The sequence below is a fragment of the Vulpes vulpes genome, chromosome 13 (assembly GCF_048418805.1).
Source record: "Vulpes vulpes isolate BD-2025 chromosome 13, VulVul3, whole genome shotgun sequence".
NCBI classification, from domain to species: Eukaryota; Metazoa; Chordata; class Mammalia; order Carnivora; family Canidae; genus Vulpes; species Vulpes vulpes.
The window spans coordinates 102,273,121-102,289,102 of record NC_132792.1 but is presented as its reverse complement, the minus strand read 5'-3'; the positions used below and the strand labels follow the sequence as shown (position 1 = coordinate 102,289,102).

General features: G+C 34.6%; 1 protein-coding gene across 3 annotated transcripts in view; it reads right to left on the bottom strand.

Moving 5' to 3' along the window:
* Nucleotides 1-1,293: 1,293 nt before the first annotated feature.
* The window catches only part of DSG1 (desmoglein 1), an 80,401-nt gene continuing 65,712 nt past the window's right edge, over nt 1,294-15,982 (bottom strand). For all 3 annotated transcript variants that reach the window (XM_072732124.1, XM_072732123.1, XM_072732125.1), the window contains 7 exons: nt 14,638-14,897; nt 13,438-13,577; nt 11,426-11,767; nt 9,890-10,023; nt 9,482-9,554; nt 7,195-7,403; nt 1,294-4,776 (listed from right to left, as the gene is read on the bottom strand). In XM_072732124.1, the coding sequence (XP_072588225.1) occupies nt 3,730-4,776; nt 7,195-7,403; nt 9,482-9,554; nt 9,890-10,023; nt 11,426-11,767; nt 13,438-13,577; nt 14,638-14,897 (2,205 nt within the window). In that variant the 3' untranslated portion in view covers nt 1,294-3,729. The remainder of the gene's footprint in view (nt 4,777-7,194; nt 7,404-9,481; nt 9,555-9,889; nt 10,024-11,425; nt 11,768-13,437; nt 13,578-14,637; nt 14,898-15,982) is intronic.

The window sequence follows — 15,982 nt, the reverse complement described above, 5'->3', positions numbered from 1 at the left end:
AAATTCAGAAAAGATAATGGAAGCATACCAATCATTTTATTGCCGTAAACATAAGTCTTTGGAAATTACAGACTGACTTAAAATAGCAAACGGAGGACCAAGCAAGGAACTATTGCCCAAATGAGCCAAGAACTTTTATATTGAAACCTAAAAGAAAGCACCTGTTTTAAACATCACCAAAGATGAATATTAGAATTTAAAAATACTTGTAAAATAGCAAAAGAAAAAAATAAGACTAGGTACTGCTTGATGATAAAGTGTTTAGTAATTCAAATATAACTAAATGGAAGGAATACAGACAGTTAAACAATAGATTATTCCTTGTTTTAAAATTCTTTGATGGCTAATAGGTTGATCCATTCGTGCTGTTGTCCTAATATAAATTGAACAATCTAGAACCGGAATGCAGATTCCATTTCATGGGGACTAGTAATCTGTGTAGACTGGTGTATTGCAGTGCAAAGTGAAGTAAGTCTTAAAAATACCAGAAATCCTACAAAAGTTTGGAATTTATTTAAATAGGCATGGGAGAATGTGGCAAATACTTTTAAAAGTTCATTTTGGGGTTTGAATGTCTTTCCTAAACTGGCTCTTCTAGCCAATGATGATAAAACCTTTAAATTCCTATTCTAGCCAGAGGGTATCATATGTGTTACACCCTGGTTGATTTATACCAATTTATACCAACATTCAGATGTTGGTATAAATTCAGAAACAAATTGTGTATATAATTAAAAACATCCAGTTAGAGCAACTATGTAATTTTTGAAGCTATATGATTAAAATTGTCAGGAAATTACATTGAATGGAGATTATAAGGGTAAAACTATGTGGCAGTGTAGAACAGATGTCCAGATGAAGCCCTAAATATATCCCCAGGCGATAACTTTTCTGTAAATTTGTAGTGCATACAGTTACATTTGGCAATATACATACAGACTAATAATATGTAGCAGACAAATCTGGAACTAAATGTTAAAATTAGCTCAGGATGGTAATTTGGTTGATATTAAATTATGAAATATTTATGACACACTAATTTTTGACCCTAAGGACCATATCTTTAGATAGTCAGACCCTAAGGACCATCACTTTATTTCAAACTCTATACACAGAACATTTAAACTACTATTTTTTCCTCTCCCTTTTGTTAAGAGCATGTTGATCTGAGATTCAGCCTCCAATATAGATTTGAATTATAACATTTACTTGTAAAATAATTTCCATATCTTAGGTCTGTAGAATGACCTAAGGTCTGTGAGTTGGAGTAAAGGATCTACAGAGGAGAATTGATTTCTGCCCAAAGGTTGTTTATTGAAAAAATGACATGCCTTTAAAGGATTGTTAGAACTGTATCTTAAAAAGATAATTTAAAATTTAAGAATAAAGAGTTAGAACATCAGTGTGTAATCCTGACAAAAAATTTATTTGAAAGTATCTTCCTAGAAAAATTGACAACTAATACTGTCATTTTTTATATCTTCCATGGTTTTTTACTAATGGATCTTCATAACAACAGTTATTAAAGATGGTCACTCTGGCATTTGTTAGACAATCTAAAAAACTTTTTTGGAAGATATCCAGAGTCTTTAAAAAACACTTCTGATGAGAAATCAAAGTGACACAGAAGCTACTTTTGGTCAGATACCATTCCCTTGAATTAATTAACTAGTAATTATTTTTATTACTTCAAACTCCTGGATCCAGCATAATCAAGTATATTTCAATAAATACATTTTGACTTTATTTCTGGAAAGATTATCCATCATTAATGGAAGCTCCCCCCTCCCCAAATGGGAGAAAGAAATAAAAGAGTCCCTGTAAATGACTTTATTTACACCTCTGCATTTTGACATGCTACAGACTATCAAAATTTCACATAGACTACAGATGTAAAATAAGATGTATATTGTGGCTTTGAAAATATTGACATCATCTACTATAACATAGAGCAAAATAGCTCTGATAAAATAGTTCACTCCTTAGCTCCCTTTGAAAAGTGTTGGAAGTTGACTATTCTTGGATTTTGTAATACCTTGGGAAATTTGAGTAATCAACAGGGAATAGTCCTTGAACAATTTTGTCATATCTAGTTTCACTTTAGTGAGCTCATATCAACACTGAATTTAGAAATGAGAAAAAAATTTCTCTATCTTGCCATAGCAAGTTTATCCCTGTCTAAGAATGCTTTGGTTCTATTTAGAGATTTTTTAAACCAGGTATTACTATATAGCAAACACACAGAAATGGCTTATCATAAATAGTATATTGCTAAATTTTGAAGCTAGAAAAATATATCATACTATATAATTTGGGAACTATCTATAAATTGGAATATTATATAAGCCAAGAGTTTTATCAACAAATTAAATAAGGAGTATAAGATTTATTCTAGTGAGAAAATTTAGTAGGGAGTGAGATAGAGTAAGGATATGGGATTGTCTAGTACAATTTCACATAAGTTAACACAATATCATCAATTCTGTTAAAAGGTTTTGGTTGACCTCTTTAAAATAGCAGCAGAGTGTTGTTTTTAAAAGTACTAAACTCAATTAAAACTAATAGTACAGCATTACTTTACAGAACTAACTTTTCCCATTAAACATTTTACATGTTCTAAAAACTTTTTTTAGATCCCCTTAAAAAAATCCCCCCAAAGCTTAACCATACTGCAGAGTTTTTTCACAGCTCAGCTTAAGTAAATTATTTTAACTTAAGAGATGTATAATAGAGAGCTGGATGTAGGTGAATAACACTTACTAAACACACATCTGAAAATACAAAGTGGTATCCATCTGCTTCCTTGGAAGGTAATTTAGCATTAGGGACGACAACCATGTCAGGTGTTACTTGCTTCAGTCAGAGAAGTATACTTGGCAAGCTTTCTGCCTTTAGGTAAGAGCCACAGTGATAAGGAGAAGAAGGAGTGTGATATTCTGCAACTTCACATCTACCACAAAACACAAACTAGAATCAGAAAACTCCTGGACTCCATGGGAATTTTAGCTGAGGCCCCATCTCAAGATCAGGTTCAGACATTTCCAGTTTCCCCCCAATGAATCTCCCCTATTGCCATTCCCTTGTGGAAATTTCCTCCCAGGAAATTGTTCCTCATTTGAGGTTTATTTTATCTAGTGCAGTTATTAAGGTAGGAGTGCTTGATGGCTTGTGAACTGGAATGTGTAGCCAGATTTTGTTTTCTTTAATGGTTCATCATGGTCTGAATACATGGTTGGATTTTTATTCCTATTATCTGTGAAATTGACCAGGCGCTTAGCACATATTTCAAATTCTTCCTACATATGTGAGCTCATGTTACATGTTTAGTCCTTTTTTAATATTGCCTGAGCTACATGGCAAATCAAAACAGAGTAAGGAGAGTTGTGCAGATAGCCATCTTAAGGCCAGTGATTTTGCATGACTGAGTTTAATTTATTCCCTGTGCTGGAGATATAAGACAGGCCACACAGAAGCAAAGAAGACCCTGTCTCAAGTTTTACTTCACTGTCATGATTCCATTAGTATTAATATAAGAAAAAAGTTTACAAATGCTAGGAGAGCTCTTGCCCAATAGCACTGTTTCCATCTGTCTTTCTCATTGTGGTTTCTGACCTTGTTCCACAGTTTTTTAGCACCTACCTGCACATCATCAAACACATCATTAGTTTTTTGGTGGTGGGAATGGAATCTAAATCACCATTACTGAGAACAAATGTACTGGGATCCTGGCTACTTAGTATATTGTACTGTACTGTACTTTGTGATTCGGCTTCGGGCAGTACTAGGGGAGGCAGATCCAAGGGTCTGGCTAAAGTGATGGTCAGAGGAGCTCCTCACATGACCGATGGTGGCTGTGCCCCCCATGCTGCTACTCAGGCCACCACCTCCTCCCAGGCTGTTCAGCCCAATGCCACCACCACTTACTCCCATTGCACTGCCAACTAGGCCACTGCCTCCACTTATCCCAGCTGGGCCACTAATACCACTTATGCCAGAGCCAGAAACAACCCTCTCTGTCACAATCACATTTTGGGCATTTGATAACTCAGGGTGTATACTTAGATTGCCCATCATGCCAGAAGCTGGTCGGATTACTCTTTCTGTCACTACCACATTTGATGATTCTCTGGGATCAGGCATAGTCAAAGAGGTGGGTAGACTTGAGCTTGGTGCTATTACCCTTTCTGTCACTATAACATTTGACCCATCTCTCAAGTCAGGCATCTCTAACATTCCATGCAAATCAGTGCCAGAGATTGGGCCAACAACCCTCTCTGTCACCACTATGTTTGATGCATGTCGATTATCATGAACATGGACAGTGGGCTTCAGAGTGCCAGAGGTGGTGTAAGACTCGGTCACAGTGACATTACCATAGCCCAGAGGATCAGGAATAGGCATTGGATGCTGTACACCAGGTCCTGAGGGGTAGGTATTCTCAGAAATGACTGTGGTAGTACCGAAATGTGGGGAGATGGATGGGTGTCCACCAATGATGGGCTCTGTTCCCTGCTGAGGGCAAATTGGTTCAGTGCTCTCAGGTGGCCAAGAGGGATCAGGGTCTGGATAAGGTTCAACTTCTTTTCCCAGGCTGATATCTGCCAACTTCTTAAATTTAGGCCCCAGTGTGTCCAAAAAGCTGTCATCCAAGTCTTCTCCAATGAAGCTACAACAACCCACGGAGCCAGCAGGAGAACCTACACCTTCAATATCATAAATGAGCAAACAGTCATTGGATGGACGTCCTTCATCTTCATCTGCATAAGCATATGCTTTCTAGATTTGTAGAGGAAAGAGAAAAATGAAATTATGGATACATATTTAACAATAATAGAAGTCTTTATCATTCTTTTTGCTTCTGGGGCATTATCAAAGAAGAACATATAAAACAAAATTCTAACCTCTACTAGAGATATATTAAAATCATCATATAATTTCTTGAAAGAATTTGGTTGGATATTATTTTAACTGTAATCCTGTTAATACATTTTGATTTTTAAAATTTATTTAAATGGACTTCCCTCATCAGAGTGCACTTTGGATACAAAAGTACATGCAAAAAAAAAATCACATGAATTATTTTGTAACCAAACTGGAAGGAGATACCTAGAAGCACTGAACATTAAGTACACTCAATTGTGTGTGTGTATGGGAGGTTCTATTCTTTTCTTTCTTTCTTTCTTTCTTTCTTTCTTTCTTTCTTTCTTTCTTTCTTTCTTTCTTTTTCTCTCTCTCTCTTTTCTTTCTTTCTTTCTTTCTTTCTTTCTTTCTTTCTTTCTTTCTTTCTTTCTTCTTTCTCTTTCTTTTTTTGTTTGTATATAAAAGGTAGCTCATTGTTGATTCGGGCTCATTCAGGATTGCACTCTCCTTTCTCCAGTGGAGTGAATTTGGTGGTTCTGTGAAGATTTACTTCAAGATGGCTTTTCCAGCAAAACAACAGAACATGTCTTTGCCATTTTGGGATTCAAAACTGAAGATTTTTTAAAATAGGATCTTCTTCAATTCAAAGCTAAATCCCAGAGACATGCACTTTTTTTCTGTAAGATTTATTTATGAATTTGAGAGAGAGAGAGAGAGAGAGAGAGAGAATCTTAAGCAGATTCTCCACTGAGCACAGAGCCTGACTTGGGGCTCCATCTCAACCTGGAGATCATGACCTGACCTGAAACCAAGAGTTGGATGCTCAACAAGCTGCGCCACCGAGGTGTCCCAAACATGTGCACTTTTATCTCATTTCTGTCCTTCATAATATTGGATTGCAAACTTTCAGGTTAAGTATCAGAAATATCTTTATTAGCAAACCAAGTCATTTCATTATTTCATTCAAAAATATTTTTGAATCTGTACTGTATGCCAGACACTTTATTAGGAAATTGGCAATGTAGGGGTGAAGAAATACATTTGAAGTCTCTCTCTCCAAAGGGCTCATATTTTAGTAGGATGAGACAGACAATACATAAACATATTTGTTAGGAGGCGGTACGCACAGAGTGAAGAGATAGGGTGACAGAGTGGCCAAGGGCAGCATTTCGTAAAGTGATGTTTGAGTAGTGGTTGGAATAAAGCAGTGGGTGGAATAAAGCAGATGAGTGTCCTGGGCAGAAGGAGTTGCAAGGTGCAAAAGTTTTGAGGAAGAATTGTACTTTTCATGAAAATAACATTCACTTGTAGGGACATGGATAGGAAGTATTCCTGTGGATTTCAGCAACAAGTCTCCTATTATTATCTCCCATTATTTGAAAGGCTTTCATTAGTGTTTTATTTCAAGATAATCAACCTCCCTTTAAACCAATGGGAGAGTTAAAGAAGATATTTTAGACTTCGATGTAGAAGAATGTAAATCTATCAGAGACTGTTTCAGGGATAGAAAATTCCTGAAAGCTTAAGTATCAGATAGTGCATATCCACAGACAATTCTGTCTCCTGAGGGTGGCAAAATTAATTCTTGCTGCTTCTTAGAATATTCTGGAAGTGTGCTATGGCTCTTGAACCCATGCTTACTGAATGTTTACTATGTGCCTGGAGCTGAGCTAGGTACTGGCGACATGCAGAGAACATATGGACAAGATGCTAAAAACCATGATAGACATAGAAATATATTTTAGCAATGATAAAGTTCTATAAAGACTATACACAGAGCACTACAGAAATACAGATAAAGAAACATCTATTCTATTTTGAATGTGAGGGTTAACAGTAAAACTCCAGAGAGGCAGTAATATTTGATTGAGCCTTAAAAGATGAGTAGGAGTTTATGAGTAGGTGATGGTTAAAAGCATTGCAGGAGAGGCACAGCATAGGCAAAGGCATGAAGGGGAATAGACCAGTGTGAATAAGGCAAGGACACTTGGTATGTAGAGTTGGTGGTGAGGAGGAATTGGAGGTGAGAGAAGGGGTCATTTTATGAATAATCTTGTCATGTTAAGGAGTTTGGACCTCATGCCTTGGGCAAATAGAGCTAGGTGCCATTGGGTATTTTTAAGTAGAGGATTAAAGTGATGAGTTCAGAATTATAGAAATTTTATCCAGCAGATGTATGACTGTCAGGCAGAGACTAGAGGCTGGGAACCTGCGAAAGCCCTGTTGGGGAATAATGGTAGCCTAGAGTAGAGCCGGGGGCACAGGATGGAAAGGAAGACACAGTGTTAGAAACCTTACCTGGAAAAAAAAAAAAAAAAAAAAAAGAAACCTTACCTGACAGAAGTAGCTTTCCATGAAATTCATATTCAGACCTCCTTCTCTACATTCTCTCATAGAATTTCTTCTTAATGTTCCAGAATATTCTTGACATATTTCAGGTACTCCTGACGTTTTAACTCCTTCTGTTAGTTCAAATCCTGTTGTTCTTTCTCCTCCTCCCAGATCTTGCATTTCTCTGCCACCATACTCATTTGTGTAAACCCCTAAAAGTGTTGATAAAATTAAGTTTTCTTTTTCTGGTATATTATAGACCAAAAATAACTTTCTATAATGTAAGTTTCCTCATTGAAGTAAAATCTAGACAATAAGTAAAGGGCTATAAATGCAATATTGAGTTCAAAATAATATTATTAATCAGTTTGTTAATTTGTTAATTGTTTGATGTTAATTATTTGTTGCTAATTATATGTCATGCTGGAAGAGGGAGGGCTGCATAGAGGTTATAAGAACTTATGCTTTAGAGAGTTTGATTTCAAATTGAGGGAGTTTAGTGGGGAAATACCCAAATTCTAAAAGCTGAATAGTATAAGAATACCCCAACACATTAGAAGTACAGGGCATCCAGAAGAAGACCCAAGAACCACTGGCTTTCAGAGGAGTAGTCATGGCTGTGGTGAGGGGAAGGTTTGCATGGAGAATCTTGGGTTTTCACTTAGATGTGATGGGTGAATAGAAACCTGTTACCATGTTCAAGCTAAGTTAGTCAAAATGATGGCTCAGACTATGGAAGAGCCATAGATAGGGAAAATGTTGAGACTGGGGTATGTGCCCCATGGCTTTAATATGTTAAAAATCTTGAATTTTAGGGACGGTGTATTTTTCATCCTTTTATGACTCTGGTGCCTCTAACTGTGCTTTGTTCCAGATTTGTGTAAAGGCTTTTAGATGTAATGAAGGGATAAATGCATAAATAAATCCTGATGGATACGATGATTTGACAAGTCTTGAGAAAGGATTGGATGTTAAAGAATAGGAAGATAGAAAAGTCAACCGGCTGCTGCTTCTGAGGTAAGAGGAGCTGATGTCATTACCAAAAATGGAGACATCAGAAGGAGAAATAGGTTTAGAGGCCACTGTGTCTAGTCTTTGAATAAAGTGCAATTCTACAAACTCTGGGCATTCCTACACCTCTTCTATTTTAAAGAGTTGCAAGTAGGAAAGTAATGATGACACGTTTTAAAAAGACCCAGAGAAAAGGAAGAGAATATCTAATTTTGTTTACTCTGATAAAAGGCAAGATGGTACAACAGTTTTCAAAGATAATAAAAAGTTTAAAAGAATTTTTTTATTAGCATGGTAGCTGTCCTCTTGCTATGACATTCTAATCATTCCCTCATTTCTGCCTGCAAACTGGTCTAGACCCCTGTTTTAAGGCCTTTTGTATTTATTTATTTATTTATTTATTTATTTATTTATTTATTTATTTTTAGGCCTTTTGTATTTAAAAGTCTTGGTTAACTGTGTGCAAGGAGAGACTCCAGCACCTGCACACAGCCTCAACTGAGAACTTGGAAAGATTCTGATAGTGTTTCATACACTTACTTTCAATTTAAGAAACCAGACAAATCATTTTATGTCAACTTTATGCACATGCTGAGAATGGATGCAGTTTTTTTCTTTGTCATGATAGCAGCTGAGGTCAGAGTGTGTTTGAATGCAGATTTTTTTTAAATGAATACAATTTAGTAATGTAAATGTTTTTCTCTTCCTTATGATTTTCTTAATAACAATTTATTTTTTCTGGCTTACTTTATTGTAAGAATACAGTATATAATACATATAAAACATAGAAAATGTGTGTTAATCAACTGTTTATGTTAACAGTAAAACTTCTGGTAGTTAAGTAATAGTTAAGTTTTGGGGAAATCAAAAGTTAATACTTGTGTTTTTGACTGCACAGGGATCGGCATCCCTAACACCTGTGCTGTTCAAGAGTCAACTGTATTTTTTTTGGTAAATAACGTTTGCTCTATTAGACAGAAAACCTGGACCAAAATTGACTTGTAATTCTTCTCTCCTATTTATATAGGTCCTACTAGAGTCATCTCCTGAGTACTCTCTGATGACTGAGGAAGATTTTAAAAATTCAACATATAAGAATAATAATTACTGTAGGTTTTTCCTTACCATTTAATTTGTAACTTAGTCATTTAAAAATGAATGATAGAAACAATTTTAAAGACAAATAAGATAATTGAGAAATAGTAAGGTAAAGACAGAACGGAATTCCTTCATCATTTGAGCTGTTAAACAAAAAACAAACAAAAAGCAAACTTCTTACCGGATGTGTCAATGCATTCAATTAGATTTGCATTATCAGATGGTATTGGTGGTACACAGACCATGGTCGCATCCTAAAAGACAAGAAACATATCCCCACTTGTAGTCATTCTTTTCTTTCTATCCTTATATATTATATTGGGTTTGTTCTCAAAATACCCCAGATTCTAAAATAACACTATTTATAAAACTTCTGAAATCCATTTAAAACCTGCACCTCATTTAGAAAGTCTTTCCTGGTTACTTCCATCTAATTCAGATGGACCTTTGACTTCTCTTCATTTTTCACATTGGCTATCCCAGAATGAAGAATAAGATAGACTGTGAGCAATCGCCAACATCTTGGTTCATGTACATGAAGCTGAGTTTTGGGGACCACCAAAGCCATTTCTTACAAATTAGCACTTACTGTGGGAAGTGGCTGTGGTCCTTCTACTGCCCATGAGTGAATTGCTCCATCTGAACATTCAGGGACAGGCTCAAAGCCAGCTCCTGCACCAGGAGCACCTCCACAGTCACAGCACATCAACAAAAATGGGACCACTGTTGGTGAAAGGATGGGAATATTGGAATTAGGAACAGAACCACATTAAAAAAATAACTTGCTTTTGTATGATTAAATTTGAAACCCTAATATAACTGCATTTGACTTTAAAATTATTATGAAAGTTTCGATAAGCAAACTGAATCATGGTCAGATACCAGAATCATTGTAAGCTTCAGTATATTAGACTACAATCAATTTTCATTTGTTATATAGTATTCAACTCACAAATAGTATTATACTATTAAAACAGACGAGACTTTTTGCTGTCATTACTCAGGAAAATGTTAGAGTCAAAAAAGAGAGCTGCACAAAACAGGCAGTATGTTTGAGTCTTTACGTTTCCTCTTCCATGTCTTCACTTTTTTTTTCTTTCATCCATGCCTGCCTTTGTAATTTCAGCAGTAAAATCTTACTCATGCTTCAAGTAATTATTCCCTCTATTATTTTCCTCTACATGGCTTTTTTTTTTCTTGAAAGCATGCTTGCACAAATAGAGAATATTACACTGCCAAATGATGTCTTTCTGTTAACCTAGTTGGATTTTCTTGTTCATCTAAATATATGTCTAGCACAGAGCCTTTTATATGATAGAATCTTGATAAATGATTTGGAATGAATGGACAGATGAAGGAAAGGATGTGTACATAGAAAATACAACAAAGGAAGGAAAGAAACAAGAAGGAAGTGAGGTATAGAGGAAAGAACATAGAAAAGATAGCAATAAGGAACGGATTGTAAGAGAGGGAAAAAGGAAAGAAAGGAGGAAGAGAATCCTATATTTTGCTTTCTTGAAAATTTGCTAGGGCTAGAGAAAGCTTTGAATCTAGAGGTATTTGACCCTAAATATTTAATTTTTAAATATTTTTTAAACTATGCTACCCAAAGGCAATCAACAATAAACTCAAAGTGAAAGTCCTATATTACTTGCAGTAGAGATAATCAACACCTGGGTAATTAAATTACTTTTATAAAGTACTTAATTTTAAAATTTTAAAATGCTGCTTAATAGTTAATAGGGCCAAAAAATTGAAATTGGGGAATTATCTCTTCTTGTGTATTTTATGTTACATTCTGCAAGTATGTAGCCTTTTCTGATTGTTTGGATCATTTATGATTGTCTTCTTTACCTAAATAGCAATCTGAACCCTGCCTGTGATAGCACTTTCCCATTGCACTGAGATTGAATGCAAAGAAGTTTTTATCCTCCACTGCACTATAAGGGGTCAAGCAGTTTGATTTTTTTCATCTTACAGACCCACCAGCAAATAGGCATTTCTTAATAAGTGCACAAAATAAGAATTTATAAAGTATTCTTTATCATAGGATCAGAAAGCTTATCTCCTCCCCGTAATTTCAGGGAGAGGGACACATATGAATAGGATTGTTAAAAGTACTTACATCCTAGGACCAAAAATCCCATGATGAGTAGTCCGATGCCAGCAGGACCAAAATGGACATTATCTGACAGATTTAAGTTATTACCACCTGATCCCTGATAGTCGTTGTTGCTCTGTGTCTGGGTTTCACTGCCTTCATAGTCAGTGGAAGTTTTGCCACCTGTGTTTGTAGTGGTATCACCTTCGCTAGGATTTTCTCTGCCACCTCCACCTGTACCTCCACTGCTCTCTCCAGTAGAACTTCCACTGTTTTCAGAACTGGTAACTTTTTCAAAATCTTCTTCCCACCCAGAACCTTGAAGGTCAATATTAATTGTTCCAGTACAAGTTCTTTGAAGAGCATCTGCAACAAGATTCAAAATGGAAGAAATATTTAATACGCTTAGTATAATAATCATTGAATAAGATAAAACCATTTTTTGAGTCAATAACTTATTTCAGCATCTTTATTCTCATGAATTCAGTAACTTCACAAATCATCCCTTACTTGTGACTCAGTTTTTAAATCAAACCATGATGAATATTAGTGCTCCTGAAAGACTGTCCCATATGTTGAGAAATATAAACAGTAAATGCCATGTCATGTATGTGCTGTCATTCACCTTAGATAAATAAATCAGTCATAGTCCACATACTACTTAAATGAATGGAAGCTACTTGTATTTGTATTTTACGTGCAGTAGTTAATTGCTTTATTCTCTCCTAAATTACCTTGGCAGAGATTTATTCATCACATTGGCACTATCTGCTTTCCATAGGATTTGAATATGTGATAATCTCTGATTAGGAATTGCTCAGTGCAGAAAACCCACAATACTGATAGTTCAAGGTGTGATTTTTTTTCTCCTTCAGTGATAAGATTTTCAAAGTCTAGCATCCACTGTACAGGAAAGCTTCTTCCCCAACACGTCCTATTAGGTTAGAAATCTTTCATAACTCTGAGGTTCTGGCTGGACATTGGTGATTATAATAATTCTTACTACAGTGTAGGAATGATGCTGATGGAACATTATCCTTTTCTATAACCCACTTACAATTATTTATATGTAGTTATGTCTTAAGCAATTTTTAAAAATTCCATGATAAGCCTTTTTTTCCTGCTATCTTCTTTAACTTTATAAATTGGATATAACATTGTATAAACTTAAGGTATACAGTGTGTCATTCTGATATATACTTATACATTGCAGTATGATTTCCACCATAGTATTAGCTAACATCTCCATCACCTCACATGACAACTATTTCTTTTTTGTGGTGAGAACAGTTAAGATCTATTATTTTAGGAACTTTTAAGTATATAGCAATTGCATGGTCATTAATGATCACAAGGCAAGGCTCTGCATTAGATCCATAGAACTTATTCGTCTTGTAACTGGAAGTTTGTACTTTTTGACCAACATCTCTCCCCTTTCCCATCCCTTTGGTGACCAGCTTAATTTTAATTTTGTTGGTTTGGAAACATAATACAAACATCCTACTTTGCATGAAGTTTTACATCAACTTTCCAAAAATAATGTAAAGTTAACTTTGCTTCTGGACTAATTATTTGCAAGTAATTTAAGAATACAGTTTTTAAAAATCATTTATTGACATTAGTAAGAACTAACATTGAATACTAGCATTCTTCTAAGTGCTTTACATGTAATAGCTTATTTGGGATCTCTAAATCCATGTTAGTGCCCCATTTTACAGAAGAAAAGACTGAAGAATAAATGGGTTAAATGACTTCTCCAAAATCCCATAGCTACTAAGTGATGGTACAAGATACCAATCCAGTCTCACTCTAGAGCTCATGAACTTGGCCAATGAGTTATGTTGTCTCTCATATCATTAAAAATTTGATTATATAATACCCAGTATGATTTGTTGTGTTGTTGTTGTTGTTGTTGTTGTTGTTGTTGTTGTTGTTGTTGGGAAAGGGTTATTTCAAAATACAACAATTAAAACTTTAATTTCTGAATGTATATATAATTTCCTCTAGACAGGAAAAAAGTTAAATTGATTTCTTACCATCTATAGATAGAATTGTTCCTTGGTATTTTCCATTAAGCATTTTATATTGTTCCATGGTAACTTTATTTCTCAAAGTAATTATGCCTGTTTTTGAGTCAACATTTAGTAGGTTAGCTGGATTATTTCCCATTACATATCTGTATTTGAAGAAACAGTATGAATTAATGTCAGCTTTCTAAAAGAGGCAGATTTTGATTATAAATGTCATGTTTCAAGTCTGTGGTTATAACCTCTGCATAACATTTGCAATTATTAGAGACTTTATTTTTTTTTTTCAGGGTAGTGCCTTCTGTTTGAAGACATTCAGAAATAGAAAAGGTTTAAATTTAAGAAAAATGAATTGTTAGCAGTCATTTCTGATGGAATTACCTCATGCCCATTTGGATGTCAGAATAATCTTTGCTTCTTACAGTCTTATTTTCATTTGGTTTTGGTAGCATTAGAACTATCCTGGAAGACCCAGATCCTGGGACCTCTTGGGCTCCTTCTAACTCTTTTACCAAAAAAGTTACTTCTCCATCAGCTTGTGCTTCATTATCTCCCTATTTTCACTCACCCTTCCCATATATATGATGACTTTATAGGACTTCTTTTGAATTTCCTCATTTGCATATTTGTTAAACATTGGTTAAATAACTCTGTCTTAAGCACTGTGCTAAACTCAAAGACTAGATAGAACTTTGGGAGGATCAGAGTGGGGTGGGGAAGGTAGGATGATCTACCCTCAGTGAACTCACATCTGTGGAGTACAAGATAGTTTATCAATATTAAATGCCACTAAAGTGAAGAGAGTAACTGAAATGAGCTAACTAAATCTAATTGATTTCAATCTGGACCCATTTGCAATAGGAAAATCAGTCCATAAAATCTTCTAGGGGAATAACCATGATATATGGTAATCAGCTAAATGACCAATAAAATACATAAATACAGAAATGTCAAACTTTCAAGATCCAATATTTTCCAATTTTGCATCTTTACATTTTTTGCATTTTACTTTTTGCACAATTTTTATATTTTCCTAAGGTAAAAGCTGTGAATTAAATAATAGTTCACTAGTTAGTACTTTTTATGATTGAATGATGTTTTCAAAGATAATGAAAAATATTTTAATTCAGATACTTAAAATTTCTAAAAAGAACATCCATACTTAAGTTCAATATATGTTAAAAATTATTTGGAAAATGTTGGTCTTACCTAACAGTTGTTGAAGCTAGACCTGTGTCCAGGTCAGTAGCTACAAAGTCTCCCACTTTATAATTCTGTCCCATGTCACTCCTTACTACATATGTCTTTGAACCTGGACGAAACACTGAACCTTCAATTACATTTAACACAGTCACAGAGATTGCAGTTGCTGTGACTTTATATTGAGACATAATTGAATGGTGAAAGTCAGCTTTATTTCTGACACCGAGACTAAGTTGCAGATTCTGCACAGCTTCATAATCTAGGGGCTAGAAAATACAGAGTGAGATAGTTTCACTATAAGAAAAAAACATTCTGGAAGAAAGACAAATCCTTTGATAATCGGCCAGAAAACTTTTACATCCCTTTGTTTAATTAAATATAAATACATACAAATATACACTCTATTCTGTCTTTATCTTTAATGCAATATAAACACATGAAAATATAGGAAGAAAAAATCCAACTGCCCTAGATCTTTTGTCAAATAAGTTGAAAGTACATGACATGAGTTATAATTATCCATCAAACAAATTTAAAAACTCAAAATAATATAGATGGTCAAATCCATGCATTTTGTAGCACAAAGACAGTTTAAGTTAGTTTCTGTCATTTCATTTTTTCTCACAAAGTAGCTCAATTTATTACAAAGTATGGGCCAAATATCTAGTAGGTTCAATCACATGACTGGTTTTCTCCATAAAGAAGTATTTAGAAGAAATTTTACTTTTGTAAGTGTGAGTCTCTCAATAAGCCCAGTAATAATAGAACAAAGTATAAATATAATAAAAATACTTATTTTCTTCAACATATTCTGGAAAAAAATATTTCAAGTAGCCATTTTCATTATGAAAGTCGGTGTCAATATCCACTACTTATGAAATTCACAGACAACAATGCATTATGCCTGTAAGCCCCAAATATATTTTTTCTAAATTTCACTTGAGAGTAATTTAGATGACTGTCAATTCACAATCAAACTCTGTACTTAGTAAAATTTTCAATCTTTAACGTTGACTATAAAATCATGTTCACATATACGTTACATACATACATATAACAAAGGAATTAATATATAATGTCATGCCTGGGAGAAAAATCAACATTATTCCCATTTTACAGATAGAGATATTGAGGATAACTAGACTAATTTTTTAAAGTAATATAGTAGTTCAGGGTGAAATAGATTAGGACTGTTTCTCCAGCATGGAATCATAGAGTAGTAGGGAAAATATGAACTTAATAACTAGAGAAATCTACGTTTGAATGTCAACTGTACCACTTTACTAGCTATCAGAACTTGAGTGGGTTACATACTCTCTCTCAACTTCAGTGTATTTATCTGCAATATGGG